The sequence below is a fragment of the Triturus cristatus genome, chromosome 4_2, assembly GCF_964204655.1.
Source record: "Triturus cristatus chromosome 4_2, aTriCri1.1, whole genome shotgun sequence".
Classification (NCBI taxonomy): domain Eukaryota; kingdom Metazoa; phylum Chordata; class Amphibia; order Caudata; family Salamandridae; genus Triturus; species Triturus cristatus.
The window spans coordinates 609,141,972-609,164,313 of record NC_140586.1 but is presented as its reverse complement, the minus strand read 5'-3'; the positions used below and the strand labels follow the sequence as shown (position 1 = coordinate 609,164,313).

Below are 22,342 nucleotides of genomic sequence, written 5' to 3'. Positions count from 1 at the left end.
TACTGCTCAGTGATGTGCTGTGTGGTGCTACGAAGGTCTTAAGCAAATCCCTTGGGTGTTTGAAGGGGTATGTTCACAAGATTCTCTTGAAAGAAAATGCTGTACCTAAGCAACACAAACTGAGGAGAATGCCACTTTCCATAGGGGAGGGTGTCAAGGAATTGTGGAAGGACATGCTGAGTGAGGGTGTGATTGCGCCGGTGGAAGCCTTACAGTGGGTATCTTGTGTAGTTATTACCCAGAAATCCGACGGACGCCAGAGATTCTGTGTGGATCTCGGGCCCCTAATCAAGAAATAATCACAGACACCTTTCCTCTCCCAAACAGTAACGAGTTGTTAGTCTTAGTCAAAGGTGGTAAGTACTTCTCCAAATTAGATCTGAGGAGTGCATACCATCTAAAAATCAGGTTGCATGATGACTCAAAAGACCTAACAGCCTTTATCACCTCTGAGGGTACTTTCCGTTTCACTCATATGCCGTTCGGGTTAGCGTCGGCTGCAAGTGTTTCTAAAAGAATGATGACCAAGGTTTTGGAAGATATGAGGAATTTTGTGTATTTTCAGGATGACATTTTGAGCATGGGTGGGATGGTGGAACAGCACAACTTGGTTTTGAGAGTGGTGTTGAGAAGGCTGAGTGATTTTGGGTTGACGTTAAATAAAGAGAAGAGTACCTTTCTCAGTGAACGGATAGAATATCTAGCATTCTACATATCCAATGGTGGGGTCAAGCCCAAGTGATGTTTGTTAGACTCAATAAGGTTGGCTTCCCTGCCTTTGGACAAAGATCATCTAAGATCATTCTTAGGGCTTATGGAGTACTATTCGAAGTTTGTTGACAAATTTGCTGATAAGATGGAGTGTCTGAGGAAACTTCTCTGCAAAGGTGAGAAATTTGTGTGGGGCGAGGAGCAAATGCCTGTTTTGACAAAATTAAAAAGGAGAACTGTGGGGCATATTATCAAGCCAGGTGATAAAATTATCGCCGCTTTAGCGGCAGAAAACTGCCGCTAAAACGGCAATAATGGGCTTGACAATATGCTCTATGGAATTCCAATTGAAGCCCATGTTAGATGTGAAGGACATCTAACATGGGCTTCAATTGGAATTCCATAGAGCATATTATCAAGCCCATTATCGCCGTTTTAGCGGCAGTTTTCTGCCGCTAAAGCGGCGATAATTTTATCGCCTGGCTTGATAATATTACTCCTGGGCGAAGCACTACGCTACGCTCGCGTAGTTTGCGAAGTTCGCGCTACTTCGCGCTACGCGAACTGCACGTAGCACAGTGCGAACACGCGTAGCGTAGTGTTGCGTAGTGCTGCGGTCATTTTTTGCTTGCTCGCGGTCCTCAACGTCAAGTTGGCGACCGCGAGCAAGCAAAATGACATCCTGGCGAGACTTTTTCCTTGTTCGCGATCGCGAGCATGGAAAATAAACCTCCCGGCGAGATTCCCAACGCGAGAAGGTCAGGTTTCTCATTGCGAGGGGTCGCGTATGCTCGCGACCGCTCGCGATGAGAAACTACCAGTTCGCGTTGAGAAAGCTGCAGCTCGAGTAAAAATCTACTCGAGCAGCAGAAAACTACAGCTCGCACTGTGCAAGATGCCATTTTCAATGATTGCACAGTGCCGGTTGCTTGTCCGCACTGTGCAATCATTGAAAACAACATCTTGCACAGTGCGAACATGTTACTTCGCAGTTCGCGAAGTGCTACGCGTAGCTCGCGTAGTGCGAACTTCACTTTGCGTAGCTTCGCGAAGTGCTACTTCGCGAACTACGCCCACCCTTAGATAATATGCCCCTGTGAGACTAGAATTTTGTCTCTGTTTGACAATAAGTTAAGATCTATACTGAGAGTGGATGCTAGTGCAACTGGCTTAGGGGTGGTGTTGTCCCAAATGCATGGAAAAAAGGAAAATCTTGTTGCTTTTGCTTTGCGTACCCTTACGCAAGCTGAGAGAAATTACTCAGTTATAGAGAGGGAGGTGTTGGCAGCTGCTTGGTGTGCTGAATATTTCTGAGTGTATCTGAGGGGAGCCACCTTTACCATGCGCACTGACCACAAGGGCTTTTAAAAATTTGACTTCAGGCGGAGCTGGGAAAAGCTCTGCTAGATTAGCCAGGTTAGCGGTGAGACTCCAAAAGTATTCTTATGTCATGGAACATATACAAGGTTGGAAGAATGTGCAGGCAGACTGACTATCCAGACTGCCGTTGAGTTGGGAAGTTGTGGATGGTGTGGTAGTTAGGGAGTCGGAAGCTAAGGGTGCTCTGGCCTCCATGCATGATGCATTACTATGTGGGTTTGGAGCTTTCACCTTTGAGGAGTGGGAAGCAGAGATGAGGGTGGATGATGTTCTTAGGGAAGTTATCAGGTTGATTCAACGGGGAGCATCAAGGGAGAGTACTCCTGCTCTGTCCGTGCAGCCTTATTTTGAGACCTTGGATGAGTTATTGTTGTGTGGTCAAACCATTGTGATGAGGGGTGATCGGTTTGTTCATCCAACTAGTCTACGATGCAGGTTATTCGATCTAGCTCATTGGGACTGTTTAGGTGAGGGTTTGACCAACAAATTAAGGAGGAATGTTGGTGTCCAGGGCTCAATGAGCAAGTTAAAAGATGGGTGGAGTCATGTTCTATGTGCAAGGAATGTGAGAGGAGGCTGAGGGTAGGCTGTGGAAGTGAGGGTGGGCAGATTGAAGATCCAGGTAAGCCCTGCCACACTGTATGGCTTGATTTAATTGGTCCCTTGGCTGATTTACCAGCAGAGTTGAGGTTCACCATGGTTCTGGAGGATATTTGTTCCAGGTGGATTATTGTAGGATTCATGTGGGATGTCACTACCATGAGCACAATTTTAGCCTTGGAGGCATTTTTTGAGAATGAAGGTGTACCCACCCAGCTTACCTCTCATGAAATGTCAGCCTTTCTTAAAACATCAGGTGTACGACACTCTTGCACCCCTCTGTACAACCCACAAGACAATGGTATGGTGGAGAGGGTCAACAGGTTGGTGAAGTGTGCCATACAGTTGGCTGTCACTAATCATGGTGATGTATGGAGAAGGGTCAACAACATGGTATGGGTGCATTGAACTACTGTGCATAGTGCTACAGGTAAAATTCCCTTTCAGAAAATGTGGGGGCATTCACCAGGGACCAGTTAGAACCTGCCTGGTTGAAGGAGGGATTGGTGTGTGGCAGTAGAGGAGTGAACAGTCTTTCTGGTAAGAGGAAGGGGAATATGATAAGTGTTGGAGATTGGGTCAAAGTTGAGTCAGGAAGGGTCCCCAGAGGTCTGTCAAAGTTCAAAGGGTCATTTCAGGTTGATAGGGTGGCAAGGTTTTTTGTCATTTTGGACAATGGTGAGAGGTGGAATTTCAGGAATGTGGCACTGTATCAAAAAGGCAGTGTTTGTGTGAGGGAGGAGGATGAAGGATGTTCAGTTGTAATGTTGACAAAGGATGAGGATGTTAGGGGGGCGCATGGTTTGTAATCTGATTTGCATCTCTCTAGTGCGAATAGTGGTGGTTGATTTGCCCCTGATGGAGCTGATCATGCTCACATGGTTTCTTCTAGAGTTCGGAGGCTTCCTTCTTATCATGAAGATTTTGTCACTACTTAAGGTTCATATCCACCTGGTTTCACTCATAACTGTTTTGCTTTTGTTCTTCTTCTCTTTTGTTTCTCTCTGCCTCCTTCTTTTGTTAATATTTTCTTTTATTCCATCGTAGGTAAAGGGAAGGGGATGTGTTATGATGTGAGCTCATCATCATGTTCTTTTCATTTGCATGTGTTCTTCCTTACATTTTCTATTCAGATTGTGAGGTTGAGTGAATTTCAAATTCAGCAGTTGCTGCCTGGACCTTAAGAAGGACTGGCGTCAGGTTATGTTGTGAATGAAAGTTTCTTTCACTTGTTTAGGAAGCAAAGGGGTCTTGTTTTCTTGATCTTCGCACCATAGAATTGATAATGTTCCCGAGACAAGGATAAGTGCTGTATCATATCTCAGACCTCTTTCGTACATCTTTTGTGTCGTGAATAAAGCTTGAAGTATTCAACCATCGTGTGGAGCAGTATATCTTCCTCAGTACAAGAACACACCACCTTTTGCTGATGGTGCTGAACCAGGCACTTCATCTGGCTCAACCCTTGCAAGTGCTCCTCCAACCAGCATCCCTGAATTCTCTGCTTTGGGACACATTTTTTAAATGTTGAACAATACTAACTCTGGGAGAGCAGTCCATTCCAGCACTGGTTTCATCAATTGATGCTCACAAGTGTTTGTTTGTTTTTTAAAATGTCACTGCAAGTTTTGTGCTTTAGCTTACAAAGCACTATGATTTCCATTTTGTTCTGGGTATAGAAAATAAATACAAAACAAAATTGTTTACAAAAAACAATGAAAAAATGTTTTTTAAAAACTGGTTCGTGTTAGAACCACCTATTCTGGTGTAAGAAAAAAGTACATGTTATATGTATGCTCTTAAAAGTGTGAATGAGTCTTGTTTTCTGTGTTGGCATGCAAGTTAATGTATAGATGATTGACTGGGTATGTGAGTAACTGTATGGGTGAATGAAAGAGTTTGTGAGTGGCTGTATCTGTGACTGGGTGCATAACTGAACCATGTGTAGGTCAGTGAGTTGGTGTGTGAGTAGTTGTATGAGTGAGTGGGTGTGTGAGTGCCTGTATAGGCGAGTGAGCTGTTGTATGGCTCAGTCAGTGTCTGTGTGTGTCTGTATGCATGAGTGAATGTGTGTGTGAGTGGATATATGGATGTGTAAGTGTTGTATGGTTGTTTGACTGGGTATGTGAGTGGCTCCATGAGTGAGTATGTGGTTGTGTCAGTAACTGTATAGGTGAATGAGTGCATGTGTTAGTATGTGTACGAGTAAGTGAGCAGGTATCTGAGTATCTGTATGGATCACTAAGTAGGTGTATGAATGGTTGTATGGTGAGTGAGTGTGTGGGTGGCTGCATGGGTGAGTGAGTGGCTTTGTAAGTGGGGAGTAGCTAGGTGACTGAGAGGCTGTATGTGCGAGTGAAAGGGAATATGAATTACTGTAGGAATGAGTGAGATGGTGTGTAAGCGGCTGTATTGGTGAGTGGATGAGTGGTTGTGTGGGTGAATTAGTGGTTGTGTCAGTGAATGTATAGCTGATTGAGTGCATATCTTAGTAAGATGAGTTAGTGAGTGGGTGTCTGAGTATATATATGGGTGACTGAGTGGGTGTGAGTGGCTGTATGAGTGAGTGAGAGGGTGCATGACTAGATGTGTGGCTGACAATATGTATGGATGACTGAGTGGGTGTGTCTGTAGCTCCATAGGTGAGTGAGTGAGTGAGTGAGTGAGTGAGTGAGTGAGTGAGTGAGTGAGTGAGTGAGTGAGTGAGTGAGTGAGTGAGTGAGTGAGTGAGTGAGTGAGTGAGTGAGTGAGTGAGTGAGTGAGTGAGTGAGTGAGAGGTGTGTGACTAGCTTTATGGATGAGTAAGAGGGTTTTTGAGTATCTGTAAGGGTGACTGAGTGGGTGTGTGGGTAGTTGTATGAGTGAGTGAGTGAGTGGTAATGTGAGTAGTGTATAGGTGAGTATGTGAGTGGATGAGTGGTTAAGTGGGTCTGTCACTGGATCTGTCAGTAGGTGGGTGGGTGAGTGAGTGAGTGGGTATAGGAGTGGTTGCATGGTTGATTGAGTGGTTGTGTCAGTCTCTGTATAGGTGAAGGAGTGCATGTGTTAGTATATGTATTAAATGGAAGTCTGAGTATGTTTATGGGTGACTGAGTGGGTATACGAGTGGTTGTATAACTGAGTAAGAGGGTGTGTGAGTGGCTGTATGAGTGAGTGAGTAGATACAAAGGTGGCTGCATGGGTGAGTGAGTGGGAATATGAATGGTTGGAGGAGTGAGTGAGTGGGTGGGTATGTGAGCGGTTTTATGAGTGAATCAGAGGGTGTGTGACGGGCTGTATGGGTGAGTGAGTGGCTGCATGAGTGTGAGTGGATCAGTGACTGAGTTCATCTGTCTCTGAGTTGGTCTGTGAGTGGGTGTGTGAAACTCTGACTGGGTCTATGAGTAGATGCATGAGTGTCTGAGTGGGTTTGTGAGTGGGTGTATCAGTCTGTGAGTGGATGCATGAGTCTATGAGTAGGTTTATGAGTGGGTGCATATGTATCTGAGTGGGCCTGTGAGTGGGTGCATGAATCTCTGAATGGGTTCCTGACTGGGGCAGGAGCCTCTGAGTGGATCTATGAGTGGGTGTGGGAGCTTCCGAGGGGGTCTGTGAGTGGGTGCATGAGGGTTTTGAGTGGGTCTGTGAGTGGGTGCATGTGTCTCTTTGTGGGTCTGTGAGTAGATGTGTGACTCTTTGAGTGGTTTTATGAGTGGGGGCATGAGTGTGTGAGTGGGCCTGTAAATGGATGCGTAGATTTATGAGTGGGGTTTTGAGTGGGTTCCTGAGTCTGTGAGTGGGTGCATGAGTCTTTGAGTGGGTCTCTCTGTGGGTCTGTGTGCGGTTGCATGAGTGTCAGGGTGAGTCGGTTAGTGGCTGCATGAGTCTCTGTGTTGTGTCTGCGAGTAGGTGCATGAGTCTCTGAGTGGGTCCATAGGTGGGTGCATGAGTGTCTGAGTAGGTCTGTGAGTGGGGGCATGAGTCTCTGATTGGATAAGTGAGTGGGGGTATGAGTGTCTGAGTAGGTCTGTGAGTGGGTGTATGAGTCTCTGAGTGGGTCTGTGAGTGTGTGCATGAGTGTCTCATTGGGTCTGTGAGTGGGTACTTGAGTGCCTAGGTGGGTCTTTTACTGTGTGTACTGCGGTGTGATTCTGTAAAAAAAAATCGGCAAGGTTTGCGACTCCACTGCAGTGCTTAACAGGTGGCCCATACTGAATGTCGCAATGGGTCCGCAACTTCAACCACATAGAAAAAATCGGGCCATTTTCATACTCATAAGGGGTCCCTCAAAGACACCTGCAATGTATTGCTTTATTTCCATTCGCCGGACATGGTTCTGGTTTACAAAATGGCAGCCACAACTTTCTCCACAGGTTGCATCCAGGAACTGACAGCACTTCTCCTGGTGCAAGGGTTTGTGAACCTCCCCTCCCTGAGCTAATGGTGCCCCCAGGAACCCCATCCCCTTGGCCCTTATATGGGTGGCCAGGTCTTAACCCAGGGCTCCCACAAAACATTAAGTTGGGGCAGCAGGAAGAGCCTCAGTGCCTCCCCTGGCTTCCCGCAGACATCCTGAGTGCATGATGAGCCAGCTTTGCTCCTGCCTGGCAGTAGCAGGTATTTTAGTTTGCTTCCTCTGGGATATGGCAATCTGAGAATCCCTGCCCCTAAGAGTCGGCAGTAGCATTGTTAAAGTTCCCAACCGTTAAGAGCAGCCATGCCTTCCCTGCCTGTGCTCCTGCTGACAGAAAAACTATTGTGTCCAGGGAGTGGCCTCCCCAGGACTGAGTTTGTTAGCAGACCCTGAGGAATGGGCCCCCCGAGCCTTAACAGGCCCAAGGAGGGGGGCAACACACAAGCCCTCTTTCAATGTTTTTTCCGGCCCCAGGTGATAGATTCTCCAGGGCTGAAAATGGCTTGAAAAAGGGGGCGAGTGCCCCCTTCCACTAATTTTTAAATAGTGGCCCTAGGGGATGGGGTACCAAGCGCCTTATCTGGCTCGGGTAAAGGGAGGTCACACACACCCCCCTTTTTTAATATGTAGTCACCCTGGGGGATAGGGGCCCAAGACTGGCTCAGGAACGGGGCCCCACTCAGGCCCCCCTCCCTGAAATCAAATTTCCCATGATCCAACTGGAGTTTTGTGTGCATCCAGCCACAGAGTGGCAAAACTTCTGATTTATTTTAAATATTTTGTTCCCAATAGGTGTCGGGATCCCTCCGGGACCTCCTGCCCAGTCCCTGCACAAGGGCTCAAGGGCTGGTGGCAGTGTATAACTACTCGGTCCCCTTATATCTCTTTTTTTATACTGTTCTTAGGACGGGGTACTAGGTCCCCGCAGCCCTGTAAAGGCTGCCACAACATTCTCTTTCAAGCTATGGCCAGCCAATCAGAGTCCTTGCTCCTGTTGGAGTGGGAGGGAGGAGGCTCCATGGGAAAAAGCCCTCTAAACCAATCAGAATGCTGTATTTTTTAAGTTGAATTCAAGGGACTTTTGCGAGAGTCTCTTGAACTCAAGCGTTGAGATATACAAATATTTGTCAGCCTTAATTTCTCAAAAACTACTGAAAGGATTTACATAAAATCCAAAAAAAGCAAACTTTCAGGACCAAGATCTAGCTTCCTGCTTCACTTGGTATAATTCTGTTCACCAGTTTGTGCAATATCGCTTGATAAAAAAGTCTAAGGAAGATACATGGGGAAATTTGATTTGAGACCCCTTCCCCCTTTTTTCTCAGCCTCGCATCAAAGATCATTATAAAACTTTCCAGAAAGGAGCTTAGCAGTGTCGAATTTTTTTTTAATGTTTTGTAAATATATGGAAAATTGAGCCATAGTTATCAGAAATACGAATAAAACCAAAAGATTATCCTCCTATAGAAACTCATACCTAATTATAACTATCCTCTGGCAACCGCCGAACTACAACATGTTGCAAATAAACATAAAATAAATAAATAGGAGCACATATGACAAAGGTAAAAGTTCATAAATGTTAAGGCTACTTATTCAGAGTATTGACACAAGCACCCCTGTTATTATAGCAGGTGAGTTTCCTCACTTTAGGAAGGGCATTTAGAAAATCAAACCAAATTCCTCTGTTTAGATACAGCACAGAGTTTGGAAAGTGGGTGTGCATTCCAAAGGACCTTTTCTCTGTGCTTGTTGGAACAGAATTGGAACTTAATTGACTTGCTTCCTTACTTACTTGAGAAAAACCAATCAGTATGATCATAAGGACAATGGGTGACCAGATTAAAACATTGATAGGTTGGCCAAAATGCCCTCCGTTATTTGCCGGCAGAAAGCCTTCGTTTTTCAAAGGCCAGGCTGGTAATGTGAAGAATGTCAAGTCTACCATGGAATTTTTAGAAGTCGTTTCTTTCTCTTTTCTTGAACTTGCAAAATGTTCTCCTGTTTTATTAAATCATGCCTGCAATGGCATTTGTATTGCACAGATGTTAGTGCATTCAAGCTCTTTAGCAGATTTTGGAGGTTTAATTAGTGACAATTGTGTTGTGTTTTTCAACAAACCCAACGAATAATAAGGTATTAATCTTGATTTTTGAAAAAATGTTTCAGACTTTTTTAGGGAAATTCATGAAATTGATAACTTGGTTATGCAAAGTGTGTCGAAAAGACGTCTTGCAATTTTGCTGACCCTTAATATCAGGTGGGAAGCAGAATACAAACTTTGTACATTCTGACAATTTTGGTCAAAAATTTGGAAAGTGAACTAAGACAATAAAGGAGTGTGTAGAGAGAGGGTATAAAAGTAAACTTTACCACATGTCATAACACAGAACGGCTTCTGCTCTATTAAAACATGGTATTAACTACTAGTAGGAAAACAATTGCATTGCAGAACTCACTGTTAAGAAAACACCTACTGGTCAAATGCACCTGGGCATTTTGCTCAATTTAAGACCCTGCCTCACTCTGATATGTTAGGGCCAAAATGCCTAAGACATTCAGCCCTAAACAGAAAAAGGTTATTTACTAATGTCAATGACAACTACTCGATACATTCTATGTTTACCAGTTTACTTTCCATTGTTAATGCCATACATTGCATTTATCAAACTGTACACTCCATTGAGCGAGGTGTAGTTCACTAATAGGAATGCAAATGTGAAATGTGTTTATTCATTGTATAGAACGAATTATACTTGTCTCGTGAATTTAAAGATTAGCTTAGAGCAAAAATAAAAGTGACCTCTGTACAAAGTACACAGTTTGGGATTATTTTCCATGGGATTATTGGTTTCACTAGATGCATGTAGGCTGGAGAAAGATGGAGTTAGGCTAATGGCTCCCTGAAGAAATCACCAGCTTTTATTTAAAACTAATGAACTCATTAAAATTTAATTACACAGAACAGATATATGCTTCCAGTATTGACACAGGGTTGAAAGTTTTTTTTCATTAATCTAGAGGAGATTTAAATTTCCTCTGTAGTTTTTTCATTATTTTACTCGGTTGATTTCTTCAGGGAGAATACAATTTATCAAGTCAACGTGACACAAACAATAATATTTCAAATATATGTTTGACTCTAAAATATGTAATGCAGTGATGCAAACATGTCATACTTCTTAGCATCTTTGCTACGTTTACAGTTCTGTTCAGAGAACTGCAGACACTTCATTAAAAGCGGGCATTTTTGCACAGTACATTTTAATGATCTGCTACAAATTTCATAAAACAATGATTAACCCAGATTTGCAGTGAAACCTATTTGGTAAGTCGTTTGTCACTCGAGACGTGAATTACTGAACATGCATGTACATTCAGTGTCCGACAATATGCCATGACTGTTTATATATCATATGGTACACCTTTGAACATCAGGATTGCTCCAAATTTACAACTGAGGTAATGGGTAGGTCGTAAATTTAAACATGCATGCGCCAATGAAAAAAAAAGTTCTGCACTGAGCCACAATCTGCAGTCACCTATGATTAACAGAAGCTTTGTTTGGGTGTATCCTGGGAAATACAGACAGAAAATATTTAAAAGATGGCTGTGGCTTTGTGTTGCAGTAGATATTCTTCCTCGGCTAAATTTGAACCGTGCAAAATGAGGCAAACACATTCAGGGAAAGCATGTCTGAAGGGCATATTGGAGGAACATTCCATGTGATCTGCAGAGAGAAAACAACCTCCATATTGTTGCCTGTGCAAATGCAAAAATCTCAAAACCATCACATGGTTCTCACACTGTCATGTGTGTGTATGTGTGTGTGTGTGCAAAATATTCTGTGATGGCTGTTAGGAGACACTAAGTGTACTGTGCAGGTGGCATCTCCACTGGCACAGCCCACAGTGAAATGCACACTTGTGCACGAATACCACATCCAATCGATACACTGAAAGGATGTTCGGCAGAAACCACTGTCCATTAATGTATACTGGATATGGAGAAGAAAACACAAAAAGCACTCGTCTCTAGAGGGTTGTTTGCGTATATTCATGAATACACGGGTGTGTGTATGATTAAGTTACACACACGACGCTATAAATTACACTCTCCAGAGGCAGAGAGTCGGTCGTCAATCACAGTGACTCCGCACAACGCTGCTGTCGGCACAGAGGCGTTCTCACCCGAGGCACTCGCGCGACATTACTGTGCATTTATCGGCGAGGCATATACTGAAGTCCACCTCAGTGCCAGGCTGCTTGCTCGCAAATACACCGGGCATGAATGGGGAACCAACAGGGTGCGATGCATCGCCAGGCACTGCTCAGGAAGAAACTGCGTTGACAAAACACTGCTGACAGCAGGGACTGCAGCTTCTTCCAGGGAAGAAGGATCCCGTTTAAGAAGATAATCGCTGCCTCTTAATAGCATGATGCAGAATTGGATTCTACCATTACCCGGATTACAGCGCCCTAATCTGCAGCGATTCGAGGCTCGCAATGTTTAGTATAAGTGAGGAGCTCTCCGACGGGGCTTGGAGTGCACAAGTAATCGCACTCTTCACCTGGGCAGACAATATTATATTTGACTGTTATCTTCTGGCCATGCAGAGTGCGTTCTCTGCACAGACCCAGCCACGGTCATGTTTAGATTAGCACGCATCTTCGAAGTAGAACCCCGTGCAAACTTGCAAAACAGTGTCGTAGCAAAGGTACATTGGGCCCAAATGCAAGTAAGGGAAGTGTGCCCCATCCGCTCTTTTGATGGTTAAACATTGCTATTTTTGGAGTGCAGTTGGCCCCGGAATGCACCTGGGTGCCAGGTGCCACTGCACGTGCTGCACCTGTGATAGTAACGCCCCTATTGCAAAGAGAAAGTTGTAAAGTGCAGGCATGCTTCAGTGGGGTTGTGGTGAGGAGTTTGTTGGCCGCTGTTTGAAGATACAATAAACGAGTTATCTATAATGTAATAATCCACGCACTATGCCATTCTGCCTTGTGCTGCACCTCTATCCAGGGCATGAGCATCCTTTCTCCAGTTAATACGTATAGACGCTGTTTCATCACGCCAATGTAGACATGCATTTAAGCGATTAAAGAGAGGGTGGTGCTTTTTTCATGCACCCCCCACCACAACCACCACCACACCCTCGCGAGCAAAGCCACTCCCTTATTGTACGCCCTGAAGCCGTGCAGACATTTGCCATACTTCCACGAGGCTGCAATGTGTTTTCTTGTGCATAACAAACACCAATGTCTGAATCCACCCACTCTCAAACGTGCCTTAGTGTAATGGTGATGGCAGCCTCCAGTCTGAGGTGCCTCTGTACTGTGTGTGTTTGTGCGTGTGGTGAGATGACGCGCTGCAATGGCCTGTGCAGTGCAACAGTCAGAGCGACTATCGCACTTCTGGAGGATACAATGTGTCAAAGTGCGTCTCTTGTGGGGAAGGGCAGAGAGGGTGAAACACTTACTGTAAAGAGCTGTGAACACCAGTCACCCCAGCAGCAAATTACGCTACAGCTCAGAATTACCTAAAACACATAGGGTAGTTTGCAGTGTACTCATTAGAAAGTGCACTGTTGGTCAATAACTGGCTATCACACTTCAGTCTGACAGTTCAAGACACGAGGGTGAGTGATATGCGCTAATACGCGCCTGTCCTGCTACAAGTGCTTAACTCAGCAAGGAGACTCGTCCTATTTCACACTCTGTGAGACACGCAGTACAGAAGCAAGCCTTGCTACGTTTATTTCCTACTCAGTGCAGTTTATTTCCTACTCAGTGCAGGAAAGAAGGGGTATGAGGCAGAGTTCCTACCTAAGCATGGCCGTGTCTCCTTGCTTCACGAGCTGACTGTCCACACCTGACCAGGGGAAGCCAGGGCTCTGGCCGGAGGATATGCAGGAAGGCAGCAAGCAGCACAGGCTGAGTATGAGCGCGACCAGCCACTGGTTGGAGCAGCAGGCGCCATGAACCAGCAGCATCACGTCCATCCCTGACACACACAACCCACAGAACCAGCAAAACCAGTATCCGGCAGGAGTCTCTAGTATCCAACAGAAGTAACAGCGACCTCCAGCACCGAGACTAACATAGGAAGGAATCGTTTCCGACACCAAGGCGAGCGCAGCATCCAGCTGCAGCAGACTCCCCGCCCCCAGCAGCAGTGATGCTTCTCTCCAGCTGCAGCAGCGAAGATCTTCCCTTCCAGCGGCTGCCAGCAGCTCCACACAGCAGCTCGCCGCACAGCGCGCACACGCTCAGGAGGACTGCCTGTGTGCTCGGGCGGCTCGCACACCATCTAGCGAGCATGAAGCGCGCAGGAGAGTGAGAGCGGCTCAGCCAGCGGCACACGGCTTCCAGCCTCCGAGAGCCGGTTGCCACGCGGCCGTCTCCTTGGCAACCGGTGTGTGTCGGTGACTGGAGATGGAGCGAGGCGGACCTATCCCAACAACAACCCGGGGCTGGCGCGCACAGAAGCACCGGCAGACTCACGGGCTGACACGCGCGCAAAGGCAATTAAATGTATTGATTGCGCAATGATGCCAGTCCTGGGAAATGGCCGTCAATCAGGTACTTTCCTGGCACATTAACTCCCTCGGCGAGGGAAGAGGAAGCGTCAGTGAAGGAGCCGTGTAAGTCAAAGTGAATGGCACCTGCGCCACTGGTGAAGCAGTGTCGGACAGCGGCCTTCGGTGTCAGGGTAGGCGGGTAACCTTATGGTGGCCACGTGTATCAAGGCACATCCTGGGCAGTAACTATACAAATCCAGGAAAATATGTCAAAATTATGGACAATGGGTCAATTATGTAGGCACAAGTGAGAGTCACAGGATAATATAACAGCAGGTAGGTGGCCAACACAAGTCTAAACAGGTTCGTGTTTTTTATTTCGTGTAATAAATATCAGCAGAGAGCATATGCAGCCAGACTTAATTAATGATAAAACAAAATTAACAAACACATTGGCAAACACATTGACAGCCAGCATCAAGGACTGTTCCGTGCACATTATTAAAAGGAGGATGCATGTCCTAGTAAAGGCGGAAGCTAGGCCAACCTTGGAGTCACTCTGGCATTTACGATGTGGGATGTAGACAACTGAAGTGGTTTCATGGATGTGTAGAGCACAAGATAAAGCCCCCAAAGCGACAATGGCACCCCTTCAGGCTTGTATTTTTGTAATCTCCCTAAGTAACCTGCTACAGAGGCACAACAAGTGTCGATCAGCACCCGCTTAAGTGAAATCCACAATTAATAGTCTTGGTCAATAGTTTTCTAAGGAAGGCAGAGCAACAACCAACAAAAAAGGTTCAAGAGAAAAAATACTTACATTTTTTTCCCATCTTGCTAGAAAATTGTATGCACTTTTCCTACAAAATATGCCCACTTTAAAGGCCAACACCCTGCTTTAATGTGTACTGGGTCGATGGTCCTAGGACATGGGCAGGGCGCTGTATTTATTTTTAGCACCTGCTTTATGGTGAAAGTCTAGAGCTACTGGAAAGAGGGATTTTATCATTTATGCCTGTTAATGAAATCGCAGTGGTGCAAATCCTGTCAGCCAACTCTCATCTGACTTGATGTGGCTGTGAATATTGCATTTCCACTGAAATATCAGTTTATGTTAAAATGTTATGCGTTTTTCTACACACCAAACGTAGTACTGTACATGTTACTTACACGGGTATCTCCTTGACACATTTACCGCCCCCTGGGACACCTTTTGCTCCGGTTTCATGGTATGAACATATATTTGCCCGTGATATATTTAATACCCTGATTTTAATTGGAGCTTACTGCATGCCATTATTCATTTTTTAAAGCTGCTTGTGTGCCTGCATGGATTCAATTGCTGCACTTCTCCACTTCTCATATGAATGTATAATTTTTGTTCTTTAGCAAACTGGGCTTTTGTTGCAGTCATCCCCTCACCCCCCTCCTTTTTAGCTACTAGATGCTGATTTTCATCTCTGACAGTGCACTGAGGCCTGCTAGTTAGATCTCAGTGCCAGTGCTCTTTCATCAAAACAAGGTGTCTGATTGTGCTACAATTGGCAAAATACTTTAGCACCCCGTCACTCTTTAGTGAATGGTACCCAAGGTACCTGGGGCATAAGTGCTAAAGAGGGTCCCAAAGGGCTGCGGCATAACGTGCCACCCTAAGGGACCCACACACAAATTCTACACATACTGCCACTGCAGGCTGCTTCACGTGGTGCAAACCACGATTGAAAACATGACATGGCACACACCTGTGTTTCATACCAAAGTCACTGAAAATAATATATTTAACCCTTTCACCACGGCGGGAATTCCGCCGCGGTGCTGGGGGGTGCGGGGGGGCAGCGCTGTGGCGCTGTGCTCATGACGGAGCCGCTCCGTCATGAGCCACGGTTGGGCTGTGCTCATGACGGTACGGTTCCGTCATGACTCCGCCCATTTGCGTTGTCCCCCCGCACAGGCGGGGAAACAGCGCCACGCAGGCGGAGCGGCCGCCAACGGGCGTGTCATGACGGAACCGTTCCGTCATGAGCACACGGCAACCATGGCTCATGACGGAACGGTTCCGTCATGAGCAGGGAAGGGGTTAAGTCACCCCTACAGCAGGCCTTGGAGCTCCAAGGCAGGATGCATTATATTTCATGTGAGGATATATCCACATGAGCAGATATGACCCCGTGATGTCTAATTCTATCTCTGGTTATTGCAAGTAAGTAGGGAAGCCATCTTAAGGTATGTACTGGGCACTGGTTAAAATGAATTCCTCAGCTACATAATGGCCTCATTGAGAAATATGGTGTTTGGTAACAAACACCTCATCTTAGTAACCCCCCACTGAATCTAGTGATGAATTTATTAATACATGCAACCAAATGGTACCTTAGAGGTACCCTCTGATACCTAACAGCCCTCTTTTGTGCTGAATGTGTGGTCCAGTCAGCCTTTCACCACAGATGAGCTTCTGACTACTGGGGGTGAGAGTTCATGCTCTCAGGAGGTCAGGTACAGTGCCTGCCCTGGAATGAGGTGTGTCCACCTCTTCCAGGAAGGCTGGTAAATTAACATTCCAAGGCAGGGAGCTTCAAAGAGCCCACCTACTTTGTTATGCAAATCTGGCTTCTGTCAGAGGTGAAGGGATGCCAACCCCCTTTACCATGGTCATTTGGCACCCTTTTCCCTAAAAATAGAAAAATTTAACATCACATCTCTACTTCTTACTTCCTCTTTTTCTTAAAACAGAACACTTACTAACACATAAAATTCTCTAGCATTCTAGGTTTTCTTAAAGTGTACTCTTTATCCCTTCTAAACTACTCAGAATCTCTCTCCACTCTTCAAAACAAACTCCTCCATTCTCCTGCAGCTGCTTGCCTTCATCCATGGTCCTACAATTCCCCTCCAACTCATCTGACACATTTCCTTCATCCATGATTCTGCGATTATCTTTCATTCCCTGTGGCACATCTAAACACCAATACCTGTTTCTCCCTGCACATTGTGATTCATCTTCTACCTTGTCTTCTCTTACACAGCCAACTTTGGAAGGAGCTCATACGACAAATACTGCCATCTTTTAGTTCAACCGTATTCTTCATAACTCTCCTACCCATTATAGGACTACTGAGTTTGCTTCTTTACTTTAGTCATTTTTTTGACCAACTTCACGCGAACCCATTAACCTACTTTTATATGTACTTCCTCCACTCCATGTTTAGCGTCAAAATACTTTTTATTCTTTTCTTGTGAGTCCAAAATACACTTCCTCACATCCTTTACCCCCAATTCAATTTCTTATTCTTACTTATGCACCCAGGATTCACTTTGGAATAAGGTAAACTACCTCTCATCAACACAAACGGACTTCTTCCCACTGTTTAATGAGGTGTCATTCTGTATGCCTATACAATCTTTTGAGGTCGTATTCTCAGTTTTCCCATCTTTTGCTCACCATCTGAGTTATTCCCTTAATCACTCTATTTGCTCTTTCCACTACAGAATTACCCCAGGGATGATACAAAGCCCTGAATTTCTGTTCTACGCCAGCTAACCTCACAAAAGTTCTAATTTCATCCTATTTGAACTGTACACCAATGTCCATCAATATTGAAGCTGGAAATCCTTCTCCCGGAAACACTTCCTACAAAAATATGATCATGGCACGTGTTAATTTTTTTAACCACTGCTAACTCAATCCACCTGGAGAACATATCCAAAAGAACTACTATGTACCTGCTTGTGCTATTTCACCATGTAACAGGACCCATGATCTCCAACGCTATCTCATCCCATGACATTTTAGGGCATCCCAACGAGGACATGTGAGGAATAAACGTTTTCACAACCCACACACTCTTGTACAAATCTCTCTGTCTCTAAATCCACCCCGGGCCACCCAAAAAGCATGTTTATACCTTTTTTTTGTACATGTAATGCTAGATTGTCCTTCATGCCCATTGGATATAATCCTTTGCCTGATGCCACAAGGAGGAATAGTTTTTTTTTTCTCTACACACAGACATGTCATCCACACTTAACTAATCTCTTACCTCCCAGAAGGCTTTTAACTCCTCTTTCACCTTGCTTTTTCCTGAATTAGCCCATCCATTCCCATCTTTATTCCTTACTTCTTTCAAAACATCTTTGTTTTATGCATCCATCCACCCCTCTTTTTGCATAATACTGGCATTTCCGTCAGTAAAGATCACTGCAGCACAACACTCACCCCATTGATCCTAGTCCAATTCTTTCAAAGGAAGGGATGTTCTACTTAAAAAATCAGAAGTAACATTTTTAACTCCAGGTACATATTGTACTTCGTACAAGAAATCATATGGTCTCATAGATAACCTAGCAATTCTTGCTGAAGCCCTGGACATTCCAATAGTGGTAGGCAACTTATTGAGGGGTATGTGATCAGTCCTTAAAGTACATTTTCTTCCCCAAATAAATTTACGAAAATACTCTATAGCCCACACACATGCCAGGGTTTCCCGCGCTATAATGGAGTACTTCTCTGTGGGAGAAAAAGAATGAGATGAAAACGCAATAACACAAACTTTACTCCATTCATTATTCTGAGTCAATACACTATCTAACCCTTTTCCACTCACATTAGTGGTAACACAAGTGTCTGCTTTAGACATCAAAACCATGTAACATGGGAGCATTAACAAATGCTCTTTCAATTTCTTGAAACTATTTTTGACAACGGTCACTCCACTCATACTTGGTAAACATGTGTGAGAAATATTCCACAAATTTAGAGTAAAATTCGGGTAATCTTAAAAATGATCTCAGCTCATCCTTAGGTTTTGGGGATGGAGCATTTACAATAGCCTATACTAGCTGGTTTTTTGGCTTGATCCCTTCATCACTGATTTTATGGGCCAAATATATGACCTTCCTTTGTGCAAATCTGCACGTATTGCCCACGGCTGATTGTCCTATGCCTTCCAGGATACATTGTACTTTTCTCAAAACTTCAACATTATATTGTTTGTCCTTACCCATCACTAAAATGTCATCCTAGAAGAAAGTAACTTCAGGACTATGTCCCAACAACTGTGCCATAAACCTCTGAAACACCACTGCGGCTGATGCCAACCCAAACTGTATGCGTCTGAATTGAAAACAGCTGAATGGGGTACAGAATGTAGTGAGATGTTGTCAGACCTGGCTTTTCCAGCCGGTTTCTCTCCAGATTTTTTGCTTTTGTGCCTCCTGGTTTTGACCCTGTTTTTGTTGGTTTTAGTACTCTGGGCACTTTACCACTGCTGATTAGTGCTAAAGTGCATATTCTCTCTCTGTAAATTGTGAATATGGAATGGTGTTTCCATGATTAGCTTGTTCGACATACTGCTAAGTCCCCTGTACCATGCACTGTGTGTGGCCAGGGCCTGTAAGTTAAATGCTGCTAGTGGGCCTTCAGCACTAGCTGTGCCACCCACACAAGCAGCCTTGCAAAAGGTTCTCAGACCTGCCACTGCAGTGTCTGTGTGCAGTCTGGTACTTCCATGTCGACCTGGCAAGTGAAACCACTTGCCAGGCCCTAACTTTACCTTCTCCTACATGCGAGTCACCCCTAAGGTAGGCCTAAGATACCCCTGTTGGCAGAGCGCAGTGTGTGAGAAGCTGGCTTGGTATATGGTTGTCAAATCCCACCGAGGAGACACACACACGCGTTCTTGAACACTGACATCGGGAGCCTCAGGGACCCCATTTCCCATGATGCCATGCGTCTTGAGATGCGCAGCGTCATCACGTTAACCTGGTGCCTTCATATTTACTTGCGGGGCTGTCAACGCTGCCGATTATTCTGTGTACGCCATAGGACGAATTTACAGTGAGCGCGGCAAGTAAGGGCACTTTTTGCACCACCATCACTAAATCGGTTTTGCACTCATGAGGCAGGAGCCTTAAGGATTATGGGGAGCGGTTCCTGTGCTAAATGTGAGTTTATTGCATTTTGTGTTCTCCTCTGTTGGCGGGTCTCAGCTGAGACTCATGCAGAGGGGAGAAAGTGTGCTGTTTGATATATTTACTGATGTTTAGTAAAGAGGCTTTCCCTCCGTTGGCGAGTTTCCCAAGAAGCTCATGCGGAGTGGGAAGTAAACCATCTTTAAGATCCTTGACCTCTGATATTTCATAGTAAGGACGAACCCTAGGAGTCAAGTCATCTCCGGTGGCTGGAACCTAGACTTTTGTTACTGTGTCTGGTGTGTTTTTCTATACTCCTGTGTATCTAAGGGGAGCCATCTTTTTGCCTTGAACTCCCACACGTTTCTGAGACTATACTCTAAGCTATGAAACTCTTTTGTATTAAGGATGCTATTAAAGGAATTGCATGTTGATTTACTTTGTTCTTTCTTATTGTCTGTTATGCGACAACAGGGGTAATGTGTAGGAACCCTGGATGGATAGTTCGCATCTCCCTTGTGAATCAATGCTTTACAGATTCAGGGGTAGGTAGATGAAGTGATAGGAATATAGCAATACCCAATCATTAAGGCCAGGTTATCTATGTTATTCATTTCTTCTCCTAACATTATATACTCCCTCACTACTTCTAGTCAGATTAGCCCAAGCATTTAGAAGACCACCGACCAATATAGAACTTAAGTTATGATTATTTTTTATTTACAGGTATTGCTATTGAGTATATAGGGGTGGTATAGTGGGAAGAGAATAATTTATTTGTGAACAACACAGTAATTGTGTATTTTCTATTACAGATCTCCCTCCCCTGATCCCTACCTTTCCTTCCCTCAATTAATCACTTCAATAGTCTGTGCTGTAATAGCATACAGACTTGGAGCTATATAGAGGTGGACCCATACTAGCATCACTCCAACCCTGAGGATACCAAAGCCTGACAATGGTGTACACTTATGTAAGTGGGCACCTTGCACCACTTACATACGATTTTAGTGGTCTTAGACAACCTAAGGCGCTCTCTAAGTGGTAGCTGTGGAGAGAAGCCTTCAGGCTTAGCCCAGAAGGAATGTAAAGCAGCCTGTTTTACCAGAACGTAATCTTATAAGTATAGATTAAGTAAAAAAGAACCACACAGTGTATTTCTAAAAATATTCATTTGTTATAAGAGACTCACTAACACAAACAGATATCTCCTAGCCAGAAATATACACAATGCACACAATAGTTTTCAATAGAAACAGGTAAGGAGAACATAATACACAGTGGTCACCAGGAAGAAACCAAACTATATATTAAAATAGTGGTATGTGAACCATGACTTAAGTCCAGACTATACCCAGAAGATTTAGAAGTGCCGGGGTCCAAAGGAACCCCCTGAGGTAAGTAACCAGGAGCTCCACGGATGTCGTATGTAGAGTGGGAACAGTTCAATGCAAGTCAATGGGTAAGTTGAGGTTGCAATTTTAAAGAAGAACGACCCTTCCCAGTGGACCCCGAAGAAACCTAGTGGAAGACAGTAGGTTGGAGAGCCACCCCACCCATGGATACCTTAGGAACCAGGATACCTGGTTCAGAAAAGCTGGGTGCATAGGTGTGAAGTGGCGTCTGAAACCGCAGTTAAACTCAATGAGGGACTTCAGGAAGATGCCGCTACTGGAGAAGGTGAAAATGTCTTGTGGAACCCAAAGGTGGATTCAAGTCGAGAAGTACCTGCAAGCAGAGGGAACATAGTTTATGCCACTCAGGAGTAAGCAGTAGGCACATAAGACAAATGGCCACCAATGTAGGGTGCTGCAGGAGAGTTGACAGTGACCTTGGAGCTGCAGCGGTGAGGATCAACCAATGTGGAAGACCATTGAGCTGTCCGAAGTTGGCGGTTGAGAGTTGAGGAGTCGGTGTCCGTTGGGGGAACCAACATGCCTTGGCAACCAACTGCATACTACTTGGAAAGCAAAAAAGGTGCAGTGTCGGGACCAGCAAGGCCCAGGAGACTCGCCACAAGCAGGTGAATCAGGGCAGGCCCTGAGCAATCAGGGGAGCCCAAAGAATTCAAAGATGACCCTCAAGAGGACCCACAGGCCAGAGGCACTGAAGTCGCAAGAGGACCTCAAGCAGCTCACCAAACATGCAGGACCACTATGTAAGTGATGTGGTGGGAACAAATACCTTGGTCACTGGAGATGCTTGAGGTGGGGGCTTCTTGGATACCAAAGATCTTGTTAGAAGGAAGCCAACAAAACTTTGTAACAGCAAGTCAATGCTCTGCACAGTGGTTTGGTTCCTGCAGCTCCGAATAGGGATACTGGCTTCAAACTTGGTGAGATGACAGGGCAAGCCTCGAGGGATGTAAAGAACCACCACCTATCTGCTTAGTTGTGGTGCCTGCAGATGCAGGGAAGTGACTCCTCCACTTCAAGGGAGATTTCTTTAGGTGTCTTGGATGCCCAGAGGCCATGGAAGGTTCCTGTATAGTGCACAGGCATGGACATTTCAGCAGACGAGCAGGGTGACGAGATTTCGGGCAGCAGATGCCCAGAGCAAAGTCCAGCGAAGTCCAGAGTGGCCAGATGGTGAAGAAGAAGTGGTGTCTTGAAATGAATCTTGTCCCAGGACGAATCTAGGGACCCACCATCAGATAAGTCCTTAAGAACCCTAAGGACAGGTTTGGGATTACTCAGGGTTCTCTCCCAGGCGAGGGGTCGGAAAGTGGGAAGGATACTCCCATGTCCTTTGTCCAGTTTCATGCCAGAGTAGGAGCCAATGAATCCCTGAGCTGGTTTGAACTGAACTATGCACAGAGGGCACCAAATTTG

The 22,342-nt window shown here is 45.1% G+C and overlaps 1 protein-coding gene across 1 annotated transcript in view; it reads right to left on the bottom strand.

The window, feature by feature from the left end:
* Nucleotides 1–13,407, bottom strand: part of NEGR1 (neuronal growth regulator 1) — a 2,102,052-nt gene extending 2,088,645 nt beyond the window's left edge. Inside the window, exon 1 of the mRNA XM_085602283.1 lies at nt 12,910–13,407. Coding sequence (XP_085458409.1) covers nt 12,910–13,085 — 176 coding nt within the window. The 5' untranslated portion in view covers nt 13,086–13,407. The remainder of the gene's footprint in view (nt 1–12,909) is intronic.
* Nucleotides 13,408–22,342: the final 8,935 nt, after the last annotated feature.